The sequence below is a fragment of the Panthera onca genome (genome assembly GCF_046562875.1).
Source record: "Panthera onca isolate mPanOnc1 chromosome E1 unlocalized genomic scaffold, mPanOnc1 haplotype 2 h2.Chr16_ul_13, whole genome shotgun sequence".
In the NCBI taxonomy this organism is placed as follows: Eukaryota; Metazoa; Chordata; class Mammalia; order Carnivora; family Felidae; genus Panthera; species Panthera onca.
Genome location: NW_027675812.1, coordinates 44,575 through 67,633, shown reverse-complemented (window position 1 = coordinate 67,633; position 23,059 = coordinate 44,575). Strand labels below are relative to the sequence as shown.

The window sequence follows — 23,059 nt, the reverse complement described above, 5'->3', positions numbered from 1 at the left end:
CTAGATCCATCCATCTGCCCCGCGGGCACAGCCCGGCTGGTGGGCCTGACTCTCATCTGCTGCCTGAGGTGCCATCTCTACTCTTAGGCAAGGCTAGGTGGGCACTGCCCATGTTGGTCTCTTCCTCACCATTTCTATGCTTTTACTACTGACCAACCCTCCAGAAGACAGACATGTTTCTCCTTAGCAGTTAATACATCCAGTCAGGTTTTACTCAAATCTGATAGACCAGGAAGCCTTACATATCTCTGCTCTGATCCATGACCTTGATATTTCTCTCTTGAGGAGCTGCCTTTTAACAAACTGTTTAGCATATTTTTGTTATCAGGGGAGGGGAATGCGTCACTGTAGACCCTAAGAAATGGTGACAATCTCACAGAAGGACTAGGTCCAGGAGTATTACAGTATTCGGGGAAGGCTTTGTGAAGAAAGATGAACTCGAGTTGGCTTTTGAAGGCTCACGGGACTTCCACCAGCAGAGTGAAATAAAGGAATTTCAAGTGGGCAAAGTCACCAACAAAAGTAGGAATGGGCATGGTCTGACTAGGGGATGGTGAGGGGCTGTTTTGGCTGAAATGGAGGGTTGCCATGACAGATGGCAATATATATATATCTATATATAGATAGATAGATAGATAGATAGATATAGATATAGATATATAATAAGCATATGTATATTTGAATAAATATATTGAATATATATTCAATTCATACATAATTGAATAAAAGGTAAACAGGCAAGCTCCAGGAATAGGCAACTGTAATTATGACACGCTCTGAGTAGCCTGATGCAGGATTTTAGCTGCAGGGTTTTAACTGAACCTGTTTACACAATGCCTTGCGAAGTGGGGGAGAGAGCTGTAGGCACATCTAATTAATCAACAAGATGACACTTTTATCTCTAAGCCATGCCCTTTCTTCCAAGATGACTGATAGCTCCATGAAGGTGAAGACTATTTCTCTCTCATCATTTTAGCCAACGAGGAAAGAAATCAGTGGTAGTAGGAGGATGACTGGTGAGTGCATCGAATCGACATCATTTTTTTGAGTTGAAGAAATTTTACTATCATGTCAACTGTGGCCTTCTTAGACCTAATGTCTCAGAACAAGCTAATGGCTTGTTATCTTGGTTACAATCCACAGATGTCTCCCGGCAGTGGGGTTCCTTTTAAAATCCCTGGAATATACTTTGCAATAAAAGGACAAAGCATATCTCAGTCCTCCAGACTGAAGAGGGATATCAAGTCGTGATAGGTGGGAAAGTGGCTTTGATTTTCAGTTTGTGGGTTCTGAATCTATTATAAAGAAGGAATATAGTCTGGGAATCTGAACTAATTGTTGTCCTTACCTCAATGAGACAGAACACTATGATCAAAATCATCACTACTACAGTCACAGATATTGCCAAGATGAGTTTGTTGTTATAGCCATAGCCTGGAACTTCTTTTGTGAGCTAAAAAAAAGGGAAAGAACAATTTTTTTAGAAAACAGAGATAGGATGAAAGTTAACTATTCTTTAACGACTCTAAAACCCCATTCTTTCCGATGAATCGCTTATAGGTTCTTAAGGAATATACCAAATCTAATGTGATATGTAATCTTAATCATTAGCATTTTCTTCAAGACTTGATGTATCTTGTATGTTAGGTCCTCTTTTTGTCTCCTCTGGGAACAGCGGCACTGTTTCCTAAATGAGCAAAGTGGCAGATCACTGCCTTAGCCAAAATTATGTGGCCAAGACAAGACCCGGACTAGGAGCCCCTGGTCCTTGTGCTTGGGTCCATGTCCTAAACCACCTAAATGTCGAGACCCCACATTTGGGGATTTATCCTCACCTCCCTTGACTCCTGCCCTCTCTGTTCACTCTGGACTTCTGTGCTCTCATTGATATAATTCTCATTTTTCCATTGGTCCGTATCCCACTCTGCCTTGGACACCTTTACTTCTTGCTGCTCGCTGAGAAGCTTCATCAGGAGGCCTGTTCTGGAGATGAGCTTGGCACAGGCCAGCTGCACCTGGGTCTCAGAGCAGTCCATTTTCAAAGTCCGGATAACATGAGAAATGAGCCTTCTCACGTCATTGCTGGGGATGAGGGACTGTAGCTGCTGGTTTAACTGAATTTCAAACAGATCACCTGGGGACGAGAGCTTTGACACAGTGAAGCCTGTGGCTTTTGGGGGCAAGCCAGTGCCCACATTGTGGTATTCCCGTTGTGTATCATTGGTTTGTTTAATGGTCGGCATAGAGTTGTCTGCAGTAACAGTAGAATTAGCAGTGGAAAGATTCTTACGGTCTGTGAATTCAGGGAGGGTTTGTTCTGGCACAGTAGTGTTTCCTGTAGAAATATTTTCTTCAGAAACATTTTGGGCAGTAGTGTTCTCTACAGTAGTGTTTTCTCTGTAAGTTCCTGAAGGAGCAAATAATTCTGGAAAAGGATTTTTCTGAGGACTCAGTTCTCCCGGAGATGAAAAATCCTCTCGTGAAGGGGAATTTATGAGGCTCCTGACTGCAGAGGATGGAGGCCTCTTTGCAAGCAGCTGTCTATTACTGAGTGAACTTTCCTTTCTGGACTTTCGATTCAGTTTGGCCTTGGGTGTTCTGTGGACCACACGGGAGCGACTTTTATGAAAGCGGTGTGTCTTTCTGGGGAGTGAGGCTGGTCTGAAAGGCTTCATATTTCTAACTCTAGCATTTGCATCTTCTAAAACAAAAATGGTGTACGTTAAGTCTTTTGATTCTTTTTTCACGTCAGGTGGGGATTTTGGAGCGGGGGTGGCAGAAGGCCTGCCCAAAGAGTATTGCTTCAGGAAAGAAGAGACCGCTGCCTTGTGCTCATCTACGAACGAAGGCTCTGTATTGAAGGAGCTTCCCACTAATTTGCTGGGCCTGTGCGCCACGGGAAGCTCCCCTGGGGATGGTCTCCTGAGCCTTCTTTCCTTGGGAGCGGGGGTGGCAGAAGGCCTGTCCAAAAAGTATTGCTTCATGAGAGAAGAGACCGCTGCCTTGTGCTCATCTATGAACGAAGGCTCTGTATTGAAGGAGCTTCCCACTGATTTGCTGGGCCTGTGCGCCACGGGAAGCTCCCCCGGGGATGGTGTCCTGAGCCTTCTTTCCTTGGCCATGTTCTCCACAGATGGCTGGGCGCTCTGTTTCCTCTGGATGTTCTGACGTCTCAGTTCTTTTAAGTGCCTTTTCCGTATGCCCTTTGGGCCCTTGATGACCTTGTTCACTCTCAGGAACTTTTTCCCCACACTCTCAACCTCGTCTAGGCTCTTCTCCTGCGGTTGGGCAGTTTCCAATTTCTTTGGAAAGATTTGACGTTTAAACTTGGGACCTAAAAGGCTGGAATGTATAAGCATGGCCATTTTTTCTTTCTTTTTCACGTCATCAATTTTTTCCTGAATTTCTGCATCTACCAAATTTTCCAGAAAGTAGAGTTTTCTCAGTTTATTCTTGTAAGTTGAATTGTTGGATCCAGGTTTAAGAGAAGGGTCCCCTGTGTCGTTCATCGAGTGACCCACGGGCTTGTCTCCCTCTTGCACATTTGAAAACAGAAGTTTAATGAACGGTAACAGCGTCGATTCTACGTCTTCTAGATTGCCCTCCGAGAAATAAGGCAATATGTAATTCAGTGCACTAATGACATCACTTTCGTCATTGAAGTCTAGCTGCTCGTTCATAAAGGCTGACAAACTGACACGATCTATGTCTGAGGACGCCTTCTCTGGCTCAATAGTCAGCTCCGTGCTGGCGCTCTTCTTTCGAGCTGTCAATACCTTCATGAATGATCCCTCTGCCTTCCTTAGGTATACTTCCTGATCTGTCGAAGAAGAAGAAGAGATGAGTTCTGATAATGGAAGACTGACAGCACAGCTCTTTGTCAATGCACAGTCATACGTCCCAGTCAAGCAAATTAAGAATCAGCAAATACTCGAGCGCCATTTAGAGAGGAGACGAACTCAAACTTGGACCCACGATTGGCAACAACAAAAGGACAAAAAGATGTGTTTTGAAAAAGTAGCTATTTCCTCAGAACATTCCACAGTGTGAATAAGTATATTTAGAGTTATTCCATTGGTCCCTAAGGGCCGATTGCCCAGGCCTCAAGAAAAGCCAAGGCCGGAAGATACTCGGCTAAACTGTGTGCAGCTCTAGTGCGACTCCTGGCATTCACATACCCCACCCTGTCCTGCTTCGGGGGCAGAGGGAGCGCGAGTCTTCCTCCTTCTACGTCTTCAGTGGGCTTGAGTTCTTGCTACCATCACATATGCACGGGACAACACCCGTCACCAGCAGGCCCTCATCTGGACACGCCCTCTCCGCCCACCCACCAATTCCTTCGCTTGGTCCCTGCTCCCATATATCGCACCTCCCGTAACATAAGCTCTAGACAGAAAAAACTAAACACAAGACCCGCTAAGTCCACCCTGGTTCTTTGCTTAAATTTGGGCAGAGATGTGGGGTATAGGTTAAGAGATTTTCCAGCTATGAGAGAGATGCCACTGTGGGGCATTCAAAAAAATCAACGGAATGATACTTGAGGTTTTAAAATGCAGAAGGGATAAAGAAACTTTGGTCAAATGCCTACTTTGCTTTCATTTCCTTTCATTTCCAGATTTCTAGCTTTACTGAGAGAACCATCCAGAGCTTCCAACTACATGAAGGTCAAGCGTACAGCTTGTGTACACTGAACAGCACTGTGCAGCTGGGTTTTTCCAGAAGAATTAAAAGTATTTTTAGTGGTGCTGGTGAGAATCGGAGGAGGAGGTGATAAAGGTCACGAGAGAGGAGGAGCAGCGGGCTGGCGGAGCGCCCAAAACGGGAGAGGAGACTCGAGTGCTAGGCTAAGGCACCTCTGATCTCATTTTTCCTCGCCTGTCAAAGGAGATAAAAAAAAAAAATGCCTATTCTGCCCACCTCTAAGGGAGAAGGGAGTAAGATAATTGGTAAAACATTGTTTTGGAAAACAAGCAACACCACTTATAGAAGTAGCAAAGTGTAATTTATGCTGTGCCCTAGACCATTGACAGGGACCCATATTCAAGCTATCCAGGTGCAAAAGCACATTTTGGAAGTCACCAAGTTAGTGCCAATAAAACCTAAGAACAGAAAAATACCTAAAAGCACCTGTGTTTTGGATAGAAAAGCTTAAGATTCAGAACAAGAGTTGGACAGCCCAAGAATAGAAGAGCCCTCTCATCTGTTAGAACGGTTGGGTAGCAGCTTCTGGTTAGGGCACAGAAACACAGAGGCTCCAAATAAAACTTTTTCAGAAATCAGCATCACTTGTACTCTTACACACTTATAAAAACAACAAAATAAACAAAAAGGTATCTCCACCTGTCCTATAAGACAAAGGGCACCTGAGACCTAACGCACGTAAAATCAGCTTATAAGCTGTGATGTACTATGTGAACAGGTTTTCATTTGGGGGTGGGTAGTTGACTTAATAATGTAACTGAGAATCTGACTTTTCACAAAGGAATAGTTCTTAGAAATTTAGGGATCTGAACTCTGAATGAGTAAAAATAATGCAATGACATCATTAGTTTAAAAATTTACCATTGTTAGGGTGCCTGGGTGGCCCAGTCAGTTAAGCATCCGACTTTGGCTCAGGTCATGATATCACAGTTCAGCCCCGCATGGGGCTTGCTGCTGTCAGTGTAGAGCCTGCTTCGGATTCTCTGTCCCCCTCACTCACTCTCTGCCCCCTCCCAGCTCACGCACGTGCATGCTCTCTCTCTCAAAAATGAATAAACATTAAAAAAAATTATCATTGTTGATTAAAAATAAAAGTTAAACCACAAATAAAATAAAAATTTACAAATTTATCATCAGGCAATTAGGACTTACCACAACGTGTGCCATTTGTCAGACATGCACTGTCACAATGTAGCTTGACTGTCTTACAGACAACCTCAATAGTATTTTTAAATTGGCAGAGACAGCAGGCCATACGGCTAGGTAAAATCCTATAAATGGAAACACAGACAATTAAATTAGTGGTAAAGGAGTTACTCGAGCAGGTAGAAGAGGCGGGCCAAAGTCATCACAGGGCTGTGCAAAAAGGAATTCTTGAGGCACATGGCCTGGATGGTTGGGTAGGGACCAGTTGGCCAACTGCTGCTCTTGAATATTATAAATACACAGATAGAAGGACAGAGGTGCCCAACGGAAAGGTAAGGATGACATGGGGTATGGTACCCTTAGAATGAGATAGAGATTAGAACTGGGTGACACTGATCAGTAGTTTAATACACAGGTAACTCCTTCCAAGCCAAAAGTCTCACTTCGGGTTGAGAGCACACAGAAAGAGGGTAGACTTCTAAGAGTTTGAATAAATCTGAAATATGGCCCATACTGAGGATAAAAAGCAATCAACTTTGGCTCAGGTCATAATCTCGTGGTTCATGGGTTTGAGCCCCACATCAGGCTCTGTGCTGAGAGCTCGGAGTCTGGAACCTGCTTCAGATTTAACTTCCTCTCTCTCTACCCCTTCCCTGATCACTCTCTGTGTCTTAAAAATAAACAAATGTTAAATTTTTTTTTTAAAAAAGCAATCAATCAAAAACTAATCCATAATCTACACAAATGCTACAATTAGCAGACAAGGGCATTTAAAAAAGTTATTATAACAGTATTTCATATATGGAAAAAACCCCATGCCTCTCCTTAACTCAATGAATTGTGCAACAACTTCAAGTGGCCTAATATATGTATACTTAGAGTCCACGAAGGAGAGGAGATATAAAAAAAATTTGAAAAACTAATAGCCCCCACATTTCCAAATAAGTAAACCCTATAAACTCACAAATCCAGCAAGGTCAATGAAATCTGAGCACAACATGGATTAAACTACATGTTTAGTTTAATCCATTAAACACGGATAAAACTACACCACGGCACATGATAATCAAACTGGTCAAAGCCAGCGATAAAGAGCAAATCTTAAAAGCAGCCAAAGGAACAAAACCACACATGACACACAGAGCAACAAAGATATAACAATGACAACATATTTCTTGTTGGAAATAATGTAAGCCAGAACTCGGTGGGGCAACATCTTTCAAGCAGTGAAAAGGAGAGGGGGACCAAATAGCTATCAAGCTAGAATTCTATACCCAAATCTTTCAAAAATAAAAGCAAGACAGACTATCTGAGACATACAAGAGCTGGAAGAATTCATCATTAGCAGGCTTACACTGTAGAAATGCCAAAGGAAGTATTTTTTTAAATGTTTATTTGAGAGACAGAGAGAGAGGGCACGTGCAGTATGCGTGTGCAAGGGGGAAAGAGCACTGAGGAGACAGAGAATCCCAAGCAAAGCCCAACGCGGGACTTGAGCTCACAAACTGTGAGATTATGACCTGAGCCAAAATCAAGAGTTGGATGCTTAACTGACTGAGCCACCCAGGTGCCCCTAAAGAAAGTATTTTTAAGCAGAAGGAAAAGGATAGCAGACGGAAATGTGGATCCACACAAAGGAATGAAGAACATTAGAACTGGTAACTATATAGGTTATGATTTCACTTCACTATATGTATGTATATCATTTCACTATATGATTTCACTTATATGTAGAATCTCAGAAAAAAACAAACAAACAAGGGGTGCCTGGATGGGCTAAGTCGATGAAGCATCCTACTCTTGATTTCGGCTCAGGATCTCAGGGTCGTGAGATCGAGCCCTGTGTCAGGCTCCACACTCAGCATGGATTAGATTAAGATTCTCTTAAGATTCTCTCTCTCTCTCTCTCTCTCTCTCTCTCTCTCTCTCCTCTGCCCCTCTCCCCAACTTGTACACTCTGACTCTAAAATTAAAAAAAAAATACACCAAAAACCATAAGATACCTAGGAATAAACCTAATCAAAGAGGTAAAAGATCTGTATGCTGAAAACAATAGAACGCTTATGAAAATAAATTGAAGAAGACAGAAAGAAATGGAAAAACATCCCATGCTCAAGGATTGGAAGAACAAATATTGTTAAAATGTCTATACTACTCAAAGCAAACTACACATTCAATTCAATCCCTATCAAACACCAGTATTTTTCACAGAGCGAGAACAAACAATTCTAAAAGTTGTATGGAACAAGAAAAGACCCCGAATTATAATGTTGGGAAAAAACAAACAAACAAAGCTGGAGGCATCATGATTCTGGACTTCAAACTGTATTACAAAGCTGGAATCATCAAGACAGTGTGGTACTGCACAAAAACAGACACATAGATCAATAGAATAGAATAGAGAACCGAGAAATGGAGCCACAAATATATGGTCAACTAATCTTCGATAAAGCAGAATATCCAGTGGAAAAAAGATAGTCTTCGCAATAAATGGTGTTGGGAAAACTGGACCGTAACGTGCAGAAGAATGAAACTAAACCACTTTTTTACACCATACACAAAAATAAATTCAAAATGGATGAAAGACCTAAATGTGAGACGGGAAACCATCAAAATCCTAGAGGAGAACACAGGCAGAAACCTCTTTGATCTCAGCTAAAGCAACTTCTTACTAGAGACATGTCTCCAGAGGCAAGGGAAACAAAAGTACAAATGAACTACTGAGGAGTGCCTGGGTGGCTTAGCGGGTTGAATGCCTGACTCTTGGTGTTGGCTCAGGTCGTGATCTCAGGGTCGTGGATTGAATCCCGCATCAGGATTCTCTCTCCACTTGAGATTCTCTCTCTCCCTCTCTCTCTGCTCCCCCCCATGCATACATGTATGTGTGTGTCCATGTTCTTAATTAATTAATTAATTAATAGGGGCACCTGGGTGGCTCAGTTGGTTAAGTATCTCACTTGGCTCAGATCATGATCTTACAGTTCGTGAGTCTGAGCCCCGTGTCAGGCTCTGTGCTGACAGCTTGGAGCCTGGAGCCTGCTTCAGATTCTGTGTCTCCCTCTCTCTCTCTGCCCCTCCCCTGCTTGCACTCTGTCTCTCTCTCTCAAAAATAAACATAAACAAACAAACAAACAACATTTTTTTTAATGAATTATTGGGACCTCATCAAGATAAAAACCTTCTGGGGCACCTGGGTGTCTCAGTCGGTTAAGCTTCTGACTTCAGCTCAGGTCATAATCTCACGGTTTGTGAGCTCGAGTTCCGCATCGACTCTCTGTTGACAGTGCGGAGCCTGCTCAGATCCTCTGTCTCCCTCACTCTCTGCCCCTACCCCACTCTTGTGCTCTCTCTCTCAAAAATAAACATCCATGAAAAAAAGATAAAAAGCTGTACAGCAAAGGAAACAATCAACAAAATTAAAAGGCAACTGATGAAATGGGAGAACATATTTGCAAATGACATAATCTGATAAAGGGCTAGTATCCAAAATATATAAAGGACTCAACACCCAAAAAATCAAATACATAATCCAGTTAAGAAAAGGGCAGAAGACATGAATAGACAGTTTTTCAAAGAAGACATCCGGAAGGCTAACAGACACATGAAAAGATGCTCAATATCACTCATCATCAAGGAAATACAAATCAAAATCACAATGAGATACCACCTCACATGTGTCAGAATGGCTAAAATTAATAACTCAGGAAACAACAGATGTGGAGAAAGGGGAACCCTTCTGCGCTGCTGGTGGGAATGCAAACTGCTGTAGCCACTCTGGAAAACAGTATGGAGGTTTTTAAAAAGTTAAAAATAGAACTACCCTACAACCCAGCAATTGTACTACTAGGCATTTAACCAAAGGATACAAAAATGCTGATTTGAAGGGGCATGTGCACCCAATGTTTATAGCAGCACTATCAACAATAGCCAAAGTATGGAAAGAGCCCAAATGTCCATTGATGGATGAATGGATGAAAGATGTGGTATATATATACAATGGAGTATTACTTGGCAATCAAAAAGAATGAAATCTTGCCGTTTGCAACTACATGGATGGAACTGGAGGGTATTACGCTAAGTGAAATTAGTCAGTGAAAGACAAAAATCCTATCACTTCACTCATATGATGACTTTAAGAGACAAAACAGATGAACATAGGGAAGGGAAACAAAAATAATGTAAGAACAGGGAGGGGGACAAAACAGAAGAGCCTCATAAATATGGAAAACAAACTGAGGGTTACTGGAGGGGTTGTGGGAGGGGGGATGGGCTAAATGGGTAAGGGGCACTAAGGACTCTACTCCTGAAATCATTGTTGCACTATATGCTAACTAATTTGGATGCAAATTTTAAAAAATAAAAAATAAAACAAGGTAAAAAATAAACAAAAAATAAACAAAAAACCAAATGAATGAATAAACAACAACAACAAAGAGAAAACACTTGTAAATACGGAGAACAAACTGGGGATATGGACAAAATGAGTGAAAAGGGTTAAGAGGTACCAACTTGCAGTTATAAAATAAATAAGTCACCAGATGAAAAGTACAGCATAGGGAATATAGTCAATAATACTGTAATATACTTATTGTGGTGAGCATTTCATAATGTATATAATTGATCACTGTGTTGTGAGCATTTCATAATGTATATAAAAGATCACTGTGTTGTACACCTGAAACTAATTTAATATTACATGATCTATATATACTTCAATAAAAGAGATAATTGAGGGGCACCCAGGTGGCTCAGTCAGTTAAGCATCTGACTTCAGCTCAGGTCATGATCTCATAGTCTGTGATTTCAGGCCCCACATCAGGCTCTGTGTCTACAGCTCAGAGCCTGGAGCCTGCTTCAGATTCTGTGTCTCCCTCTCTCTCTGCCCCTCCCCCACTTGCACTCTGTCTCTCTCAAAAATACAAAAATAAAAAAAGATAACTGACTATTTAAACAAAAAAAATAATATGGTGTGCTAAAAGTAAAATGTATGAAAACAATAGCACAAAGGTCAGGAGGGGAACAATGGAAGTACACTATTTATTGTAAGGTTCTTATACTATTCATGAAATCATATAATATCATTTGAAGATAGACTGTGATAAGTTAAACATGAACACTACAAACCATTAAACAGCTACTAAAATAACAAAACCTGAGTTGTAACTATTTATCCCCCCACCAAAAAATAATAAAACGTACTAAATCAACCCAAGAGCAGGAAGAAGAAGAAAAAGAAAAAGAAAAGAAACAAAGAACAGATGGGATACATAGAAAAGAGTAGACAGTAGCTTTAAATGTAAGCATATAAATAATTACATTAAATATAAATGGTATAATCACCTAATTAAAAGATAGAGTTGTCATACTGGATAAAAAAGCAAAAGCCAACTATATGCTGTCTATAAGATTCATCTTCAATACAAAGATATAAGTAGGTTAAAAATATGGAAGAAATTATGCTTTGCTAACACTAATCAAACGAAACCTTGAGTGGCTATATTTACTATAGGACAAAGTCAATTTCAAAGCAAAGATATTACCAGGGATAAATGAGGTTATTCCATTGTGATAGAAATGTCAACTATTAGAAAAGACATAACTTAAGAATTTATGTGTCTGATAATAGAACTTCCAAATATATTAAGGAGAATAGGAAAGAGAGACACATAAGCACTCAATTATAGTTGGAGATTTCAATATCCCTCTCTCAATAATTGACAGAAAAAATATATAGAAAATGAGTAATGATACATCAGACTTGAAAAATACTACCAACCTACTTGACCTAGTTGACATTTATAGAATACTCCACACCAAATCAGCAGACTACATATTTTCTTTCAAGTGGACACATAATATTTATCAAAATAGGCCATATTCTCATCTATTACCAGAATTCATTGGCTATAAAACAAGCCTCAATAAATTTAAAAGGATTTCAGTCATCCAACATATTGTTCTGTGACCACAATGGAATTAAATAACAAATTAACAGATCTGTAAAATCTCCAAATATTTAGAAACTAACCAACACACTCCTAAGTAACCCTATTGGTCAAATAAGTCAAAATGGATATTAGAAACTATTTTGTACCAACTGAAACTGAAAACACAACATGTCAACATGTGGGATGTTGCTCATATAGTATTCATCTTCCCCAGTGTCCACTTTTAAGAAACTAGAAAAAGAAAAGGAAATTCATCACTGAGTAAGGAGAGAAAATGGAATGATAAAGATCAAAGCAGAAATTTTTGAAAAGGAAAACAAAAATAGAGAAGTCACTGTAATGAAAAGGCACTTTTTAGAGAAGATAAGTAAAACTGATAAACTTCTGGCCAGATTTATCAAGAAAAGACAAGAGAAGACACAAATTATCAATATCAAAAATGAGAGGAATGACATCACTACAATTCTACAGATACTAAAAGGATAATAAGGGATTATTATAAAATACTTTATGTCAATAACTTCAAGATGAAATAGATTCCCTGAAAGACATGAACTACTCAAAAAAATAAAGTATGTAATTTAAGTAGCACTATTACAAAAATAAAATCTGTAGTTTAACACTTTCTCACAAAGAAAGCTTCAAGCCCACATGGCTTCACTGGTGAATTCTAGCAAACATTTAAGGAAAAAATAATGCCAATTCTGCACAAACTGTACTAGAGAATTGAAGAGAGGGGAATACTTCCCAACTCAATTTTAAGGCCAACATTCACCTTATGAAAAATAGATAAAGACATTAGAAGAAAGGATAGATAGAAGATCTCATATACTGCTGGCTGGAATGCAAAATGGTACATCCACTTTAGAAAACAGGTAAGCAGTTTCTTAAAAAGTTAAATATACACTCAGCATATGATGTAGCAATCCTGCCATTAGGTATTTTACCACCTGCCCCCCTCCCCCAATGAAAACATATGCTCACACGAAGACCTGCATGTAAGTGTTTTAAGCAACTTTATTCATAAAGGCCAAAAAGCTAGAAACAACTCAAATGCCCATTAACTGATGAATGCATAAACAAACTGGTATATCCTCACAACTGCAATACTACTCGGCAATAAAAAGGAAATGAACTACTGACATGTGCAAAAACATGGATGAGTCTCTGGGGTGCCTGGGTGGCTCAGTCAGATAAGTGACCGACTTTGGCTCAGGCCATGATCTCATGTTCCGCAGGTTCATGCCCTGTATTGGGCTCTGTGCTGACAGAGCCTGGAGCCTGCTTCGGGTTCTGTGTCTCTCTCTCTCTCTCTGCCCCTCTCCTGCTTATGCTCTCTGTTTCTCAAAAATAAATAAACGTTAAAAAAGTTAAAAAAAAAACAAACATGGATGAATCTCAAAAGGATTATGCTGAAAGGAACCAATCACAGAAGACTGCATACTGTATGATTTCATTTATTTATTTTTTTTAATGTTCATTTATTTTTGAGAGAGAGAGAGAGATGGAGTGCAAATGGGGAAGGGGTAGAGAGACAGGGAGACACAGAATCTGAAGCAGGCTCCAGGCTCTGAGCTGTCAGGACAGAGTCCGATGCAGGGCTTGAACTCACAGACCGCGAGATCATGACCTGAGCTGAAGTCGGACGCTTAACTGCCTGAGCCACCCAGGTGCCCCTTGTATGATTTCATTTATAAGACACTGTAGAAAAGGCAAAACTATAGGGACAAAAATTAGGTTGGTGGTTGCCAGGGCTGGTGGTGAGAAAAGGGGATTGGCTGCAAAGGCACATAGGGGCCTTTTGGGGTGACAGAAATGTTCTACGTCTCAAATGTGGTGGTGGTTACATAACTACACGTTTGTCAAAACTCATCAAACTGTATGCTTAAAAAGAGTAAATTTTATACCTCAATAAATCTGACTTAAGAAAACAATAAAACAAATCTAAGTAAACAACTAAGTGAAAATACACATAAGAAAAATCAACTTACAGTGTTTCCAATTCAACGGTCATCATGAGGATGCTCTCAACTGTTGTAAGTGACACCTGTGTTGATCCCATGTCTCTGAAGGAGAAAGCCCAAACATGCGTGATTTGAACCCAAGGATAAAAATTCTGTACCTAAAAAGATACTTAGCAACATGTGATTACTTCAATTCTGGCTTCTTTGTCAAGTCAGCTCAAGAGTTTTCTTGCTATGGACAATAATTTCAGAAAGCTCCCAATGAAGACATTTTATGTGCATCATCAAATTAATCACCTTGGTGCTCAACAGTACAATCCTTTTTACTCTTATCCTCATTTTCATTCTCAATTGCATCCACCTCTCTTGATTAGTCTTTTTTTCTTTTAATATACACCTTACTCCACTTTCCACTTTGAGATAAATGGTATTTCTACCTACATCTACAAGTCCCATGTCTGTTATGTGTTCTTCAATACTACTCCTTCCTCTGCAGGCTATCTTGCCCATATACGTTTTTTCTTTGCTAATAATGCTTATTTCAATAACCCAGTTAAAATTTAAATTACGACTTTTTAACCAAAACGCAAAATACTTAATCTTTTGATGACAACAAAAAAGATCAGAAATCATCTCATGAGCCATGAGATTGTTGCAATACTTACAAATATTTTAATGCTGGCAACTTAAAAAGATAGGAATCTTCAACAGTTGACAGAGGGTTACGACTGATAATTCTGAAAAATGCAATGGAATTAAAATTATCTGCATTTCCAGTAATGACTACCATGAAAGTTTATGTTCATTTTGGGGGTATGGAACTGGAAGGTGAAAACTAATCATTTTCTGCCTTTGCCTATAAATCACCCTTAGATTCTGTAAAGCACTCTTCCTTTGGGAACTACCCAGCTCTCTGGACGATAAAGTGGAGAACAGAAAGAGGAAAAAAAAAAATTTTTTTTTTACGTGGACAGCAAAGCAAAGATATGCCAAAGAACTTTTTGGGCTGAAAATCCTAGAAGTGACTATGCTGGTAGGAAGCCCAGGCTCTGTAGGAAATACTGTTTCTAGTGTCCTCTGTAATTCTAGGTGCTTTTCCTTTATCTCTAGAAATGTAAAAAATTCCACAGTTTAAAACACCCGGTTAAAGACAAAAATAGGACCAATTCCTCAGTTTGGGGGCCAAAGACAAAGGGATTAATCTAAGAGGAAATGGTGAAAGCTATACCCCCACCATGTGTATTCTCCTATGACAGCCTTTGTTAGGTGGCATATGATCCCGTTTCCTTATCCATCTCCTGGACTGCCAGCTCCTTGAGGGCAGGGACCATACTCTATTGTCATTTTTGTCCCTGTGCCTGACAGAGTGCTTGTTATTTACTAGTTACTTAGTGAAGGCTTGTTGAATAAATAACTTTTTGTCACTGCTTGACACAAGTTTTTATTCCAAAATGCCAAGTAGATTTTCTTCTCAGTTCTTTACAGCAAAAATAAAGTGAAGGAAACAGGAAGAAAGAAAAGAAAATCTGCCTTTAGGTTGACTCTGCTCAAGAATCATCACTGTACTTTTGCAAAATTATAAGGATAATCATCACAACCAATACTATTGAGCCATAGGGCATCTGTGATCAGCATTTCACATTTAAACCTCACAATAACCTTATGTGATAGATACATCATTACCCCATTTTACAAGTGAGGAAACTGAAGTACAGAGAGGTTGTATAATTTGTCCCAGTTTGTCAAGCCAGTCAAGAAGCAGAGCTGGAATCTGAACTCAGTTCTGACTCCAAAGCCTGTATTTAACTTGTATGAAAAAAAAAGGGGGTTTAAAATAGCCGTTACCTTAAACTTAACTTTGAGAGCATTAAATATAGAAACACTTTGCTGAACTTCATCTCTCCATCTGGGAGAGCTTCTCTAAGAATTACATTTTCTATTTTTATTCCTTTCCTCTAATCATCTCCCATGATTAAGTATTTAATTAGCCTGTGATCATTGAGACTTTAGAGATTTCATTTTTTATTTTTGTATTCTATTTTTTGAGAGAGAGAGTACAAGAGTATGAGTGAAGGAGAGGCAGAGGAAGAGAGAGAGAGAGAATCCCAAGCAGGCTCCATGCCCAGTGCAGAGCCTGACATGGGGCTTGATCCCATGACCGCAAGATCATGACCTGAGCCGAAATCAAGAGTCAGGCAGTTAACTGAGCCACCCAGGTGCCCTGAGACTTTAGACATTTTAAAGCCCTGTTACAGGTGAATCAGTGAAAATGAGAAAGGAAGGACGTCTGAAAATTCATCCTTCCGTAAAAGCAACAACAACAACAAAAAACTAGCAAAAATGGTCAAAATCAACTTTCTCAGAACTTTGGAAATTTTAACCAATGGGCTTGCAGCAACCCGGAGAGCATTTATTAAAGAAAAAATTACTAATTTCTATGAGAACAGTGAGCTCTGTTGTTTTAACTTGTCCTCAACCTCTGCTCTCCATCGTGATGGTAGCCTTAAAAATTGCCCACATCCCAGGGGAACAGAATGGAGCTCAAGTTCCTTAAAGCCTCATTCCCAAGGAACAAACTGTCATTGTTTTACCTGTCTAGTGGGGTCCCTAAAAAACTTCACTTGAAAGCCTTGCCCTTGACCTCACTGAGAACTGCACAGTGCTAAAATAGCCTCTTCCCAAGGGGCATTTTTTGAAAACAATTATAGATAAATGTTTTAATCTGGCAGCTATGTGAGGCAATTGATAACAAGACAAAAAATAGCCTAAACAAAAAGCCTAAAAGGAAAAAGCTGAGAAATGAGATGTCCATAGGGACTTTGAAATGCTCCAACATCTTCCTGGGTAACTAGAAGACCACAAGACATATTCCTGGGAATGTAGAAAAAAAACCTTAGCACTAATAAATGAGTTCAGCAAGGTTACAGGACACAAGATCAATATGTAAAAATTAGCTTTATTTCTATACATCAGCAATGACTATTCCAAAAATAAAATTAGAAAAACAATTCCATGTATAACAGTACTCAAAAGAACAAAATACTTAGGAAAACATTTAACCAAAGAAGTGCAAGAATCACACTAAAAACCACAAAACGTTGTTGAAAGAAATTAAAGAAGATTGAAATAAGTGTAAAGATATGCCATGTTCACGGATCAGAAGAAAATATTGTTAAAATGGCACTATACCCCAAATTGAACTGTGGTTTCAGTATAATCCCTATCCAAACCCCAACTGACTTCTTTCCAAAAATTGGCAAGCTAATTCTAAAATCTGTATGTCAATTCAAGGGACCGAGAATAGCCAAAATGATCTTTTTAAAAAAAAAAAAAAAGTTTATCTATTCATTTTGAGAGACAGCGAGCATACACACCCGTGCAGAAGAGCAAACATGAGCGAGTGTGAGTGGGGAAAAGTGTGAGCAGGGGAGGGGCAGAGGGAGAAGGAGAGGGAGCATCCCAAGCAGGCTCCATGCTGTCAGTGCAGATTGCAACACGGGGTTCCATCTCACAAACCATGAGGTCATGACCTGAGCTGAAATCAAGAGCCGGCCACTTAACCAACTGAGCTACCCGGGTGCTCCAAAACGATTTTGACACAGAACAACAAAATGGGAAGACTCACACGCCCTGGTTTCAAAACCTACTTCAAAACTACAGTAATCACGGTGTGGTACTGGCAAAAGAACAGACATGTAAGTTGATGGAACAGAACTGACAGTCCAGGAACAAATCCTCACATTTATGGCCCACTGATTTTCAACAAGGGTGCCAACACCATTCAACGTGGGAAGACTAGTCTTTTCAAATGATGCTGGGACAACCGTATATCCCCATACAAAATAATGTAGTTGGATTCCTACACTTCACACCATATATAAATATTAACTCAAAATGAGTCAAAGACCTAGAAGGAAGAGCTCAAGCTATAAAACTCTCAGGAGAGAAATCTTTATGACCTTGGATTTAGGCGACGGTTTCTTAGACATGACACAAAAAGCACAACAAACCAAAGGAAAAATAGATAAACTGGACTTTATTTAAAAATAAAAAAACAACCCAAAACTATCATATGTCTGATACAAGTCTAGTATCCAGAACATCCAGAATATATAAAGAACTCTTAAAACTCAGTGAAAAGACAAATAATCAAATGTTTAAATGGGTAAAGGATTTGAAGAGACATTTCGCCAAAGAAAATACATGAATGGCCAATAAGCACATGAAAAGATGCTCAATGTCTTAGGTCATTAGGGAAATATAAATCAAAGCTACAATGAGATACTACTCTACACTCACTAAGATGGCTATGATCGAACAGAGAGACAATGATAAGTGGTAGCAAGATTTGGGGAAACCAGAATCTTCATACATTGGTGGGAATGTAAAATGGTGTAGTCACTGTGGAAAACAGTTCGGCAGTTCCTCAAAAGGGTTAAATATAGAGTTACTACATGACCCAGCAATTCCACTCTTAGGTATGTACCCAAGAGAATTAAAAACATATGACCACACAAAAACTTGTACATGAATACTCATAGCAGCATTATTCACAATAGCCAAAAAGTCAAAATAATCCAAATGTCCAATAACTCACGAATGGATGAACAAAATGTGACTGGAGCACCTGGGTGGCTCAGTCGGTTAAGCATCTGACTTTGGCTCCGGTCGTCATCTCACAGTTCATGAGTTCGAGCTCTACATCAGGCTCTGTGGTTTTGGATCCTCTGTCCCCCTCTCTCTCTGCCGCTTCCCCGCTTGTGTGTGCGCTCTCTTTCAAAAATAAATAAACATTAAAAAAAGGAATGAAGTACTGAAACATGCTACAACCGGATAAATCTTGAAGCCAACAAGCCATGTGAAAGAAACTAGACACACATTTCTATGAAATGTCCAGAATAGGCAAATCCATAGGGGCAGAAGGTAAATTAGTTGTTGCCAGGGGCCTGGGAGGAGGGGGGAATGGGGAGTAAAGGCTGATGGGTATGGTATTTCTTTCGAGGGGGGCAATGACAATGTTCTGGAATTAGCAGTGATTATTGTCTATCAAAGTATACCATTGGACTATATACTTTATAATGTTGCATATTCTATTATGCGGACTATATCTCAATTTGAAGAAAAAAAAAAAGAACCATGTTGTGATAAATAGAGAACCAGTTGCCAGAAGATCAAACATGTTAGTAGGTGGAGAAAAGGGGAGCGAAGATTCAAACTCTTCCACAACGGAGGTCAGAGGGAGTTAGCGGTGCGGCTGGGAGCCATGCATTTTTGTTCTTGCCTTGGAAACTCCCCTATTCTTCCTATTCCAGCCCCTTCTTCTACGTTTTTTCAGGCCCATTAACATGTCGGGTTTGTGTAACACTAGTTAATATCCAGTCAGACGATGTTATGAAGAGAAAGAACGTGAGTGTCACATGTCTGGTTAAACACAGTTCCTCAACCTTGAGGCTCCGAATGTCCTTTGGCTTTGAAAAAATAAAAATGGCATTAATACCTACAAGCTTACTGGCGGGCTCTGTGCAAGTAACCTCTTCCACGTGTGTGTCTTCCCCTGCCCACTTCTCCCCCCCCCGCCCCGCCCCCCTGGCTCCCTATTAAGAAAGACTATGAAGAATTATGCAGCCAAAACAATTTAGTAGTTTGTTATCCTTCCCCCAACTATCTCAGTGCTCTACCCCCACTGTCCCCCCCTCTTTCCTGGTAGCTCACCCATGGCCTTATACCCATCGGCTCGGTGCTTCCTCTTACCCAGGCAGCCCTCCTGCTGAGATGAATGCCCTGTGTTTATCTGTAGTGAAAACAAAATACAGGCCACTCCAAGTTATCCTATCTCCTCCTGTCTTTAGTGCCGCCTTCTCTTCATGGAGCTATTGTGCCTGAGCCAAGGGGAGAATGAGAACTGACCCGACAGGTTACATCTGCTGGACCGACAGCAATTGTCTTTCCACAGACTGCGATACGCACGAACGGTGGACGCTGCACTAGACATCATCTCCATTTCCGTTCAATTCCCTCATTTTACAGATAAAACGTGTGCTGACTCAGTCTATTGGCTTTTGGATATTCGTGGGCTTATCTTTATGGGAGTAAAACATAACAACAGTTATCCTCAAAGACTGTCTCATAATCAAAGTTGAAGAAATACTGTTCTAGATATTTTTTTGTTTTTTAAAAAACTCTATCTTATTTGAAGAGGAAAACTCAAGTATTTTTGCAAAAGCTTTCCGTTGCAGAGCAACGGGACAGACTAAAGGTAGCTCACAAAATAAGGGAACATTTCTTACGTGTTATTTTTTTTTTCTCCAAATTCTTCTACAGAGGTCCAGACAGATGGGCTACGTTTCCTTTCTATTAACTGAGGAGACAGAGAAGACTTGAGGACTGAAGCTTGTCACCACTGTCCTGAATGTCCTGAAATCCTAACAGCTTTGGCTGAAAAAATGTCCAAAGCAGGCAGTGAAAATACATTTCAAATAGGACAGACTCCAAACTCTCTATGCTGGAATCCCAAGGCATGGAGGGAAAACTGGCTCCTTGGAGGAAAGCAGTTGAAGAAATAAGTAGAGTGATCTAGACCCTATTCCAGTATGTTTGAAGTACTTGGGGATAGAATAACCCCTTTCCTTTATTCATCTACATAGGTCCATGAGCCATGAGAACATGACTCCCCATGCGAAGCTCCTCAATACAAGACATCTAACGGCATCACGTAGATCCTCTCTCAGGGGTTGGGCGGGGGGAGGGGCGAAGCCTAAAGAATCTGAAATGGTGAGCCCATGTTTTAATTCAAGTTCTGAGAACAGCCTTGAAGAGGAGTTTCTGGCAGTGAGGAACAGCCCAAGAAGCAAGGGCCCCGGAATCAGGCAGACCTAGGTCTGAATTCTGGCTGTCACTTCCTGGTGAAGGGACTTAAGTAACGAACGTCTCCGAGTCTTTTTAGCAGCATTTACCTCATAAGGCAATTTGAGGATTAAAGGAAAGAGCATGTGCAAAGCACCTAGCATAAGGCTGGGCACAGAGTGGGTGCCTAGCAGTGACGATGTGATATTTGCACCAGGCGGTGAGCAGGAAGCCTGGGGATGCCCATAGGTGGCATGGCCAGGAGCTCCCGAAGCATAGGGAAAAGGAGCTCCCTGCTCGAAAGGTCCTATTCCAGTGAGAAGCTGACTCCAAGGGACGACGCCCAAAAGGCCGGTTGTCATTCAGGTCCTACCTAGTGCCAGGGAATGCGGAATTGTATTACTCGCGAAGCTTCTTAAGTGGTTCTGTCACTTATTGACAGTGTGAACCTAGGCAAGTCACCCGATGTCTCTGAGTTTCAACTTCCTCATCCCCGAAATGAGGATGATACTACCTGTATCACAAGAGTTGCTGGAAAAACGAAAATGAAGTGCCGTGTGAGGGGCCACGTCCGGAGCATTTCCCACGTGCCAGGCTCTATTCTAAGAGTTTAAGACACACTGTCTTACTTGCAGCACAAGCGAAAGGTCTCAGCGTAGTGCCGGGGCGCAGTAAATACCTAACAGAGGTAGGTATTAAAGAAATGATATGGGGCAGAGGAGCAACTACCATGCTTCCCAGAGAAAGAAGATGCCTTGGCATATACGTGGGAAGAATCAGAGGCAGCTGGGAGAAGAAAAGTAACAGTTGGGTATGACTATCGCAAAGCTTCTGAACTACCACACACGGAAAATAATAAAAGTTACCCTAAATCACCCCAAAAGGACAGCCCTGAGTTGTCATCTTCATCCTTAACGTTGATGCCTTTCTGAATCTGAGAAGAAGCTGTCAGGATTTCCAGTACATACCAAAAAGCGATGACAATATCCTGAAGTGTGTCAACTTGTGTGGGCACGCAGCCGTCTAAAAGGAAGCAGATGGTGGTTGACTGGGGGAGCGTTAGGGCGTCTCTGTGACTGCGGCTCGACTTTGCCTTCAGAGGGTGGCCACACCTACCTCAACGATATTCTCAACAATAATTCAAAAGGGGTAAGGCTTAGATTTTCCTTATTCTCCCTTAGAGCTTATGTTCTTGGCACAATACTGATGCGCCACAGACGAGCCAGCATGTGAATGTGCTCTATCCCGATAAGGTACAGCCTTTCTACATCGTAGAGTCCTTCGGCTTCTAAACTCATGGAGCTCGTACTGTTAGAAGCAATGAAGTGAATTTTTTAAAATAAGCCATCGGTCTGCACCTGTGTAGGTGAATGAAGGAGAAGCACTTTAAAGTCAGGAAAAAAAAAGTATACTTAACATTTAGGATTATCAACCACTGTTGGTTTTCCATAATATATTTCATTCCTGATTTCATCTGAAAGAAATAGGATTATTACTACCATTCAAAAAGTGGTACCTTATTAATAAACTCTTGGCATGGCTTTGAGGTGGATTTCAGATTCAAAATAGACTTTACCACACCGCTAACGTGTTCACTCAGTGTTTATCAATAACTTAAGAGGCTTCATTCAAAAAACTTACTGAGATAGAATTACCTGAAACCCAGGGGTGAATCGAGGCCTTGTAGGGTCTGGACCTCATCTACTTTGGGAAATCCTGCCTCATCAAAACATGCAAAATTATGCGTACAGGAACTGCGAGGGTCCCTCCCAAGACTTCGGAAGGGGCCTATGTAAGTGAGAAGACCTGAAGTTTAAGCTTCAGTCAGTTCAAGATAAATCCACCTCAGCTGGGGCCCAAAAGGCTTACAAACTTATTTAATGCTGGAGAAAATATTGTTTCAACTTATAAACACCCCAGTAATTAAGTCACATAGGTAATAACGTGACTGAATTCACGGGATGGCATCTCCCTTGCGCATGCTCTCTTTCTCTCAGAATAAATAAACGTTAAAAAGAAAAAAGAAAAGAAAAGTTTGGCCCCAAACAAGGAGCCCAGCCTCCAATACACACTTACTGTACTGTGATAATTTTTTGGAAGTTAACTGTGAATTCGTTTTAGTAGTACAGCTCTATTCAAACCACATTGAAAGGGCGGGCCTACGCCGGCTGACTCCATCTTGTTCTGTGTCCTTCACCTTGACCACACCTCCTCCCCTTGAGTAACCCCCCCCCCCCAACTGCCTAACAGCACTCTTCCCCAGGACCCTTCCCCAGCCAATCAGCTGAGGCCACAGCCATTACCTCACCAACTGCCCCTAGGCCCCCATAAAACCTTTGTCCTTTTGAAACTGGCTCTCTCTCCCCGGTATCTCACCTCTGCATCAGTGCAGGTAGGGGATTGAGCTCGAGCTAGCTCGAATAAAGGCTCTTTTGCTTTTACATCGGACTCGGCTCC

General features: G+C 40.8%; 1 protein-coding gene across 7 annotated transcripts in view; it reads right to left on the bottom strand.

Moving 5' to 3' along the window:
* LOC144615311 (uncharacterized) overlaps positions 1–23,059 on the bottom strand; it is a 48,012-nt gene that overhangs the window by 5,004 nt on the left and 19,949 nt on the right. For 6 of the 7 annotated variants that reach the window (XM_078442207.1, XM_081794749.1, XM_078442208.1 and 3 more), the window contains 5 exons: positions 14,425–14,496; positions 13,787–13,861; positions 5,854–5,972; positions 1,836–3,820; positions 1,349–1,453 (listed from right to left, as the gene is read on the bottom strand). In XM_078442207.1, the coding sequence (XP_078298333.1) occupies positions 1,349–1,453; positions 1,836–3,820; positions 5,854–5,972; positions 13,787–13,861; positions 14,425–14,496 (2,356 nt within the window). The remainder of the gene's footprint in view (positions 1–1,348; positions 1,454–1,835; positions 3,821–5,853; positions 5,973–13,786; positions 13,862–14,424; positions 14,497–23,059) is intronic. The other variant, XM_078442212.1, reaches the window with a different exon arrangement.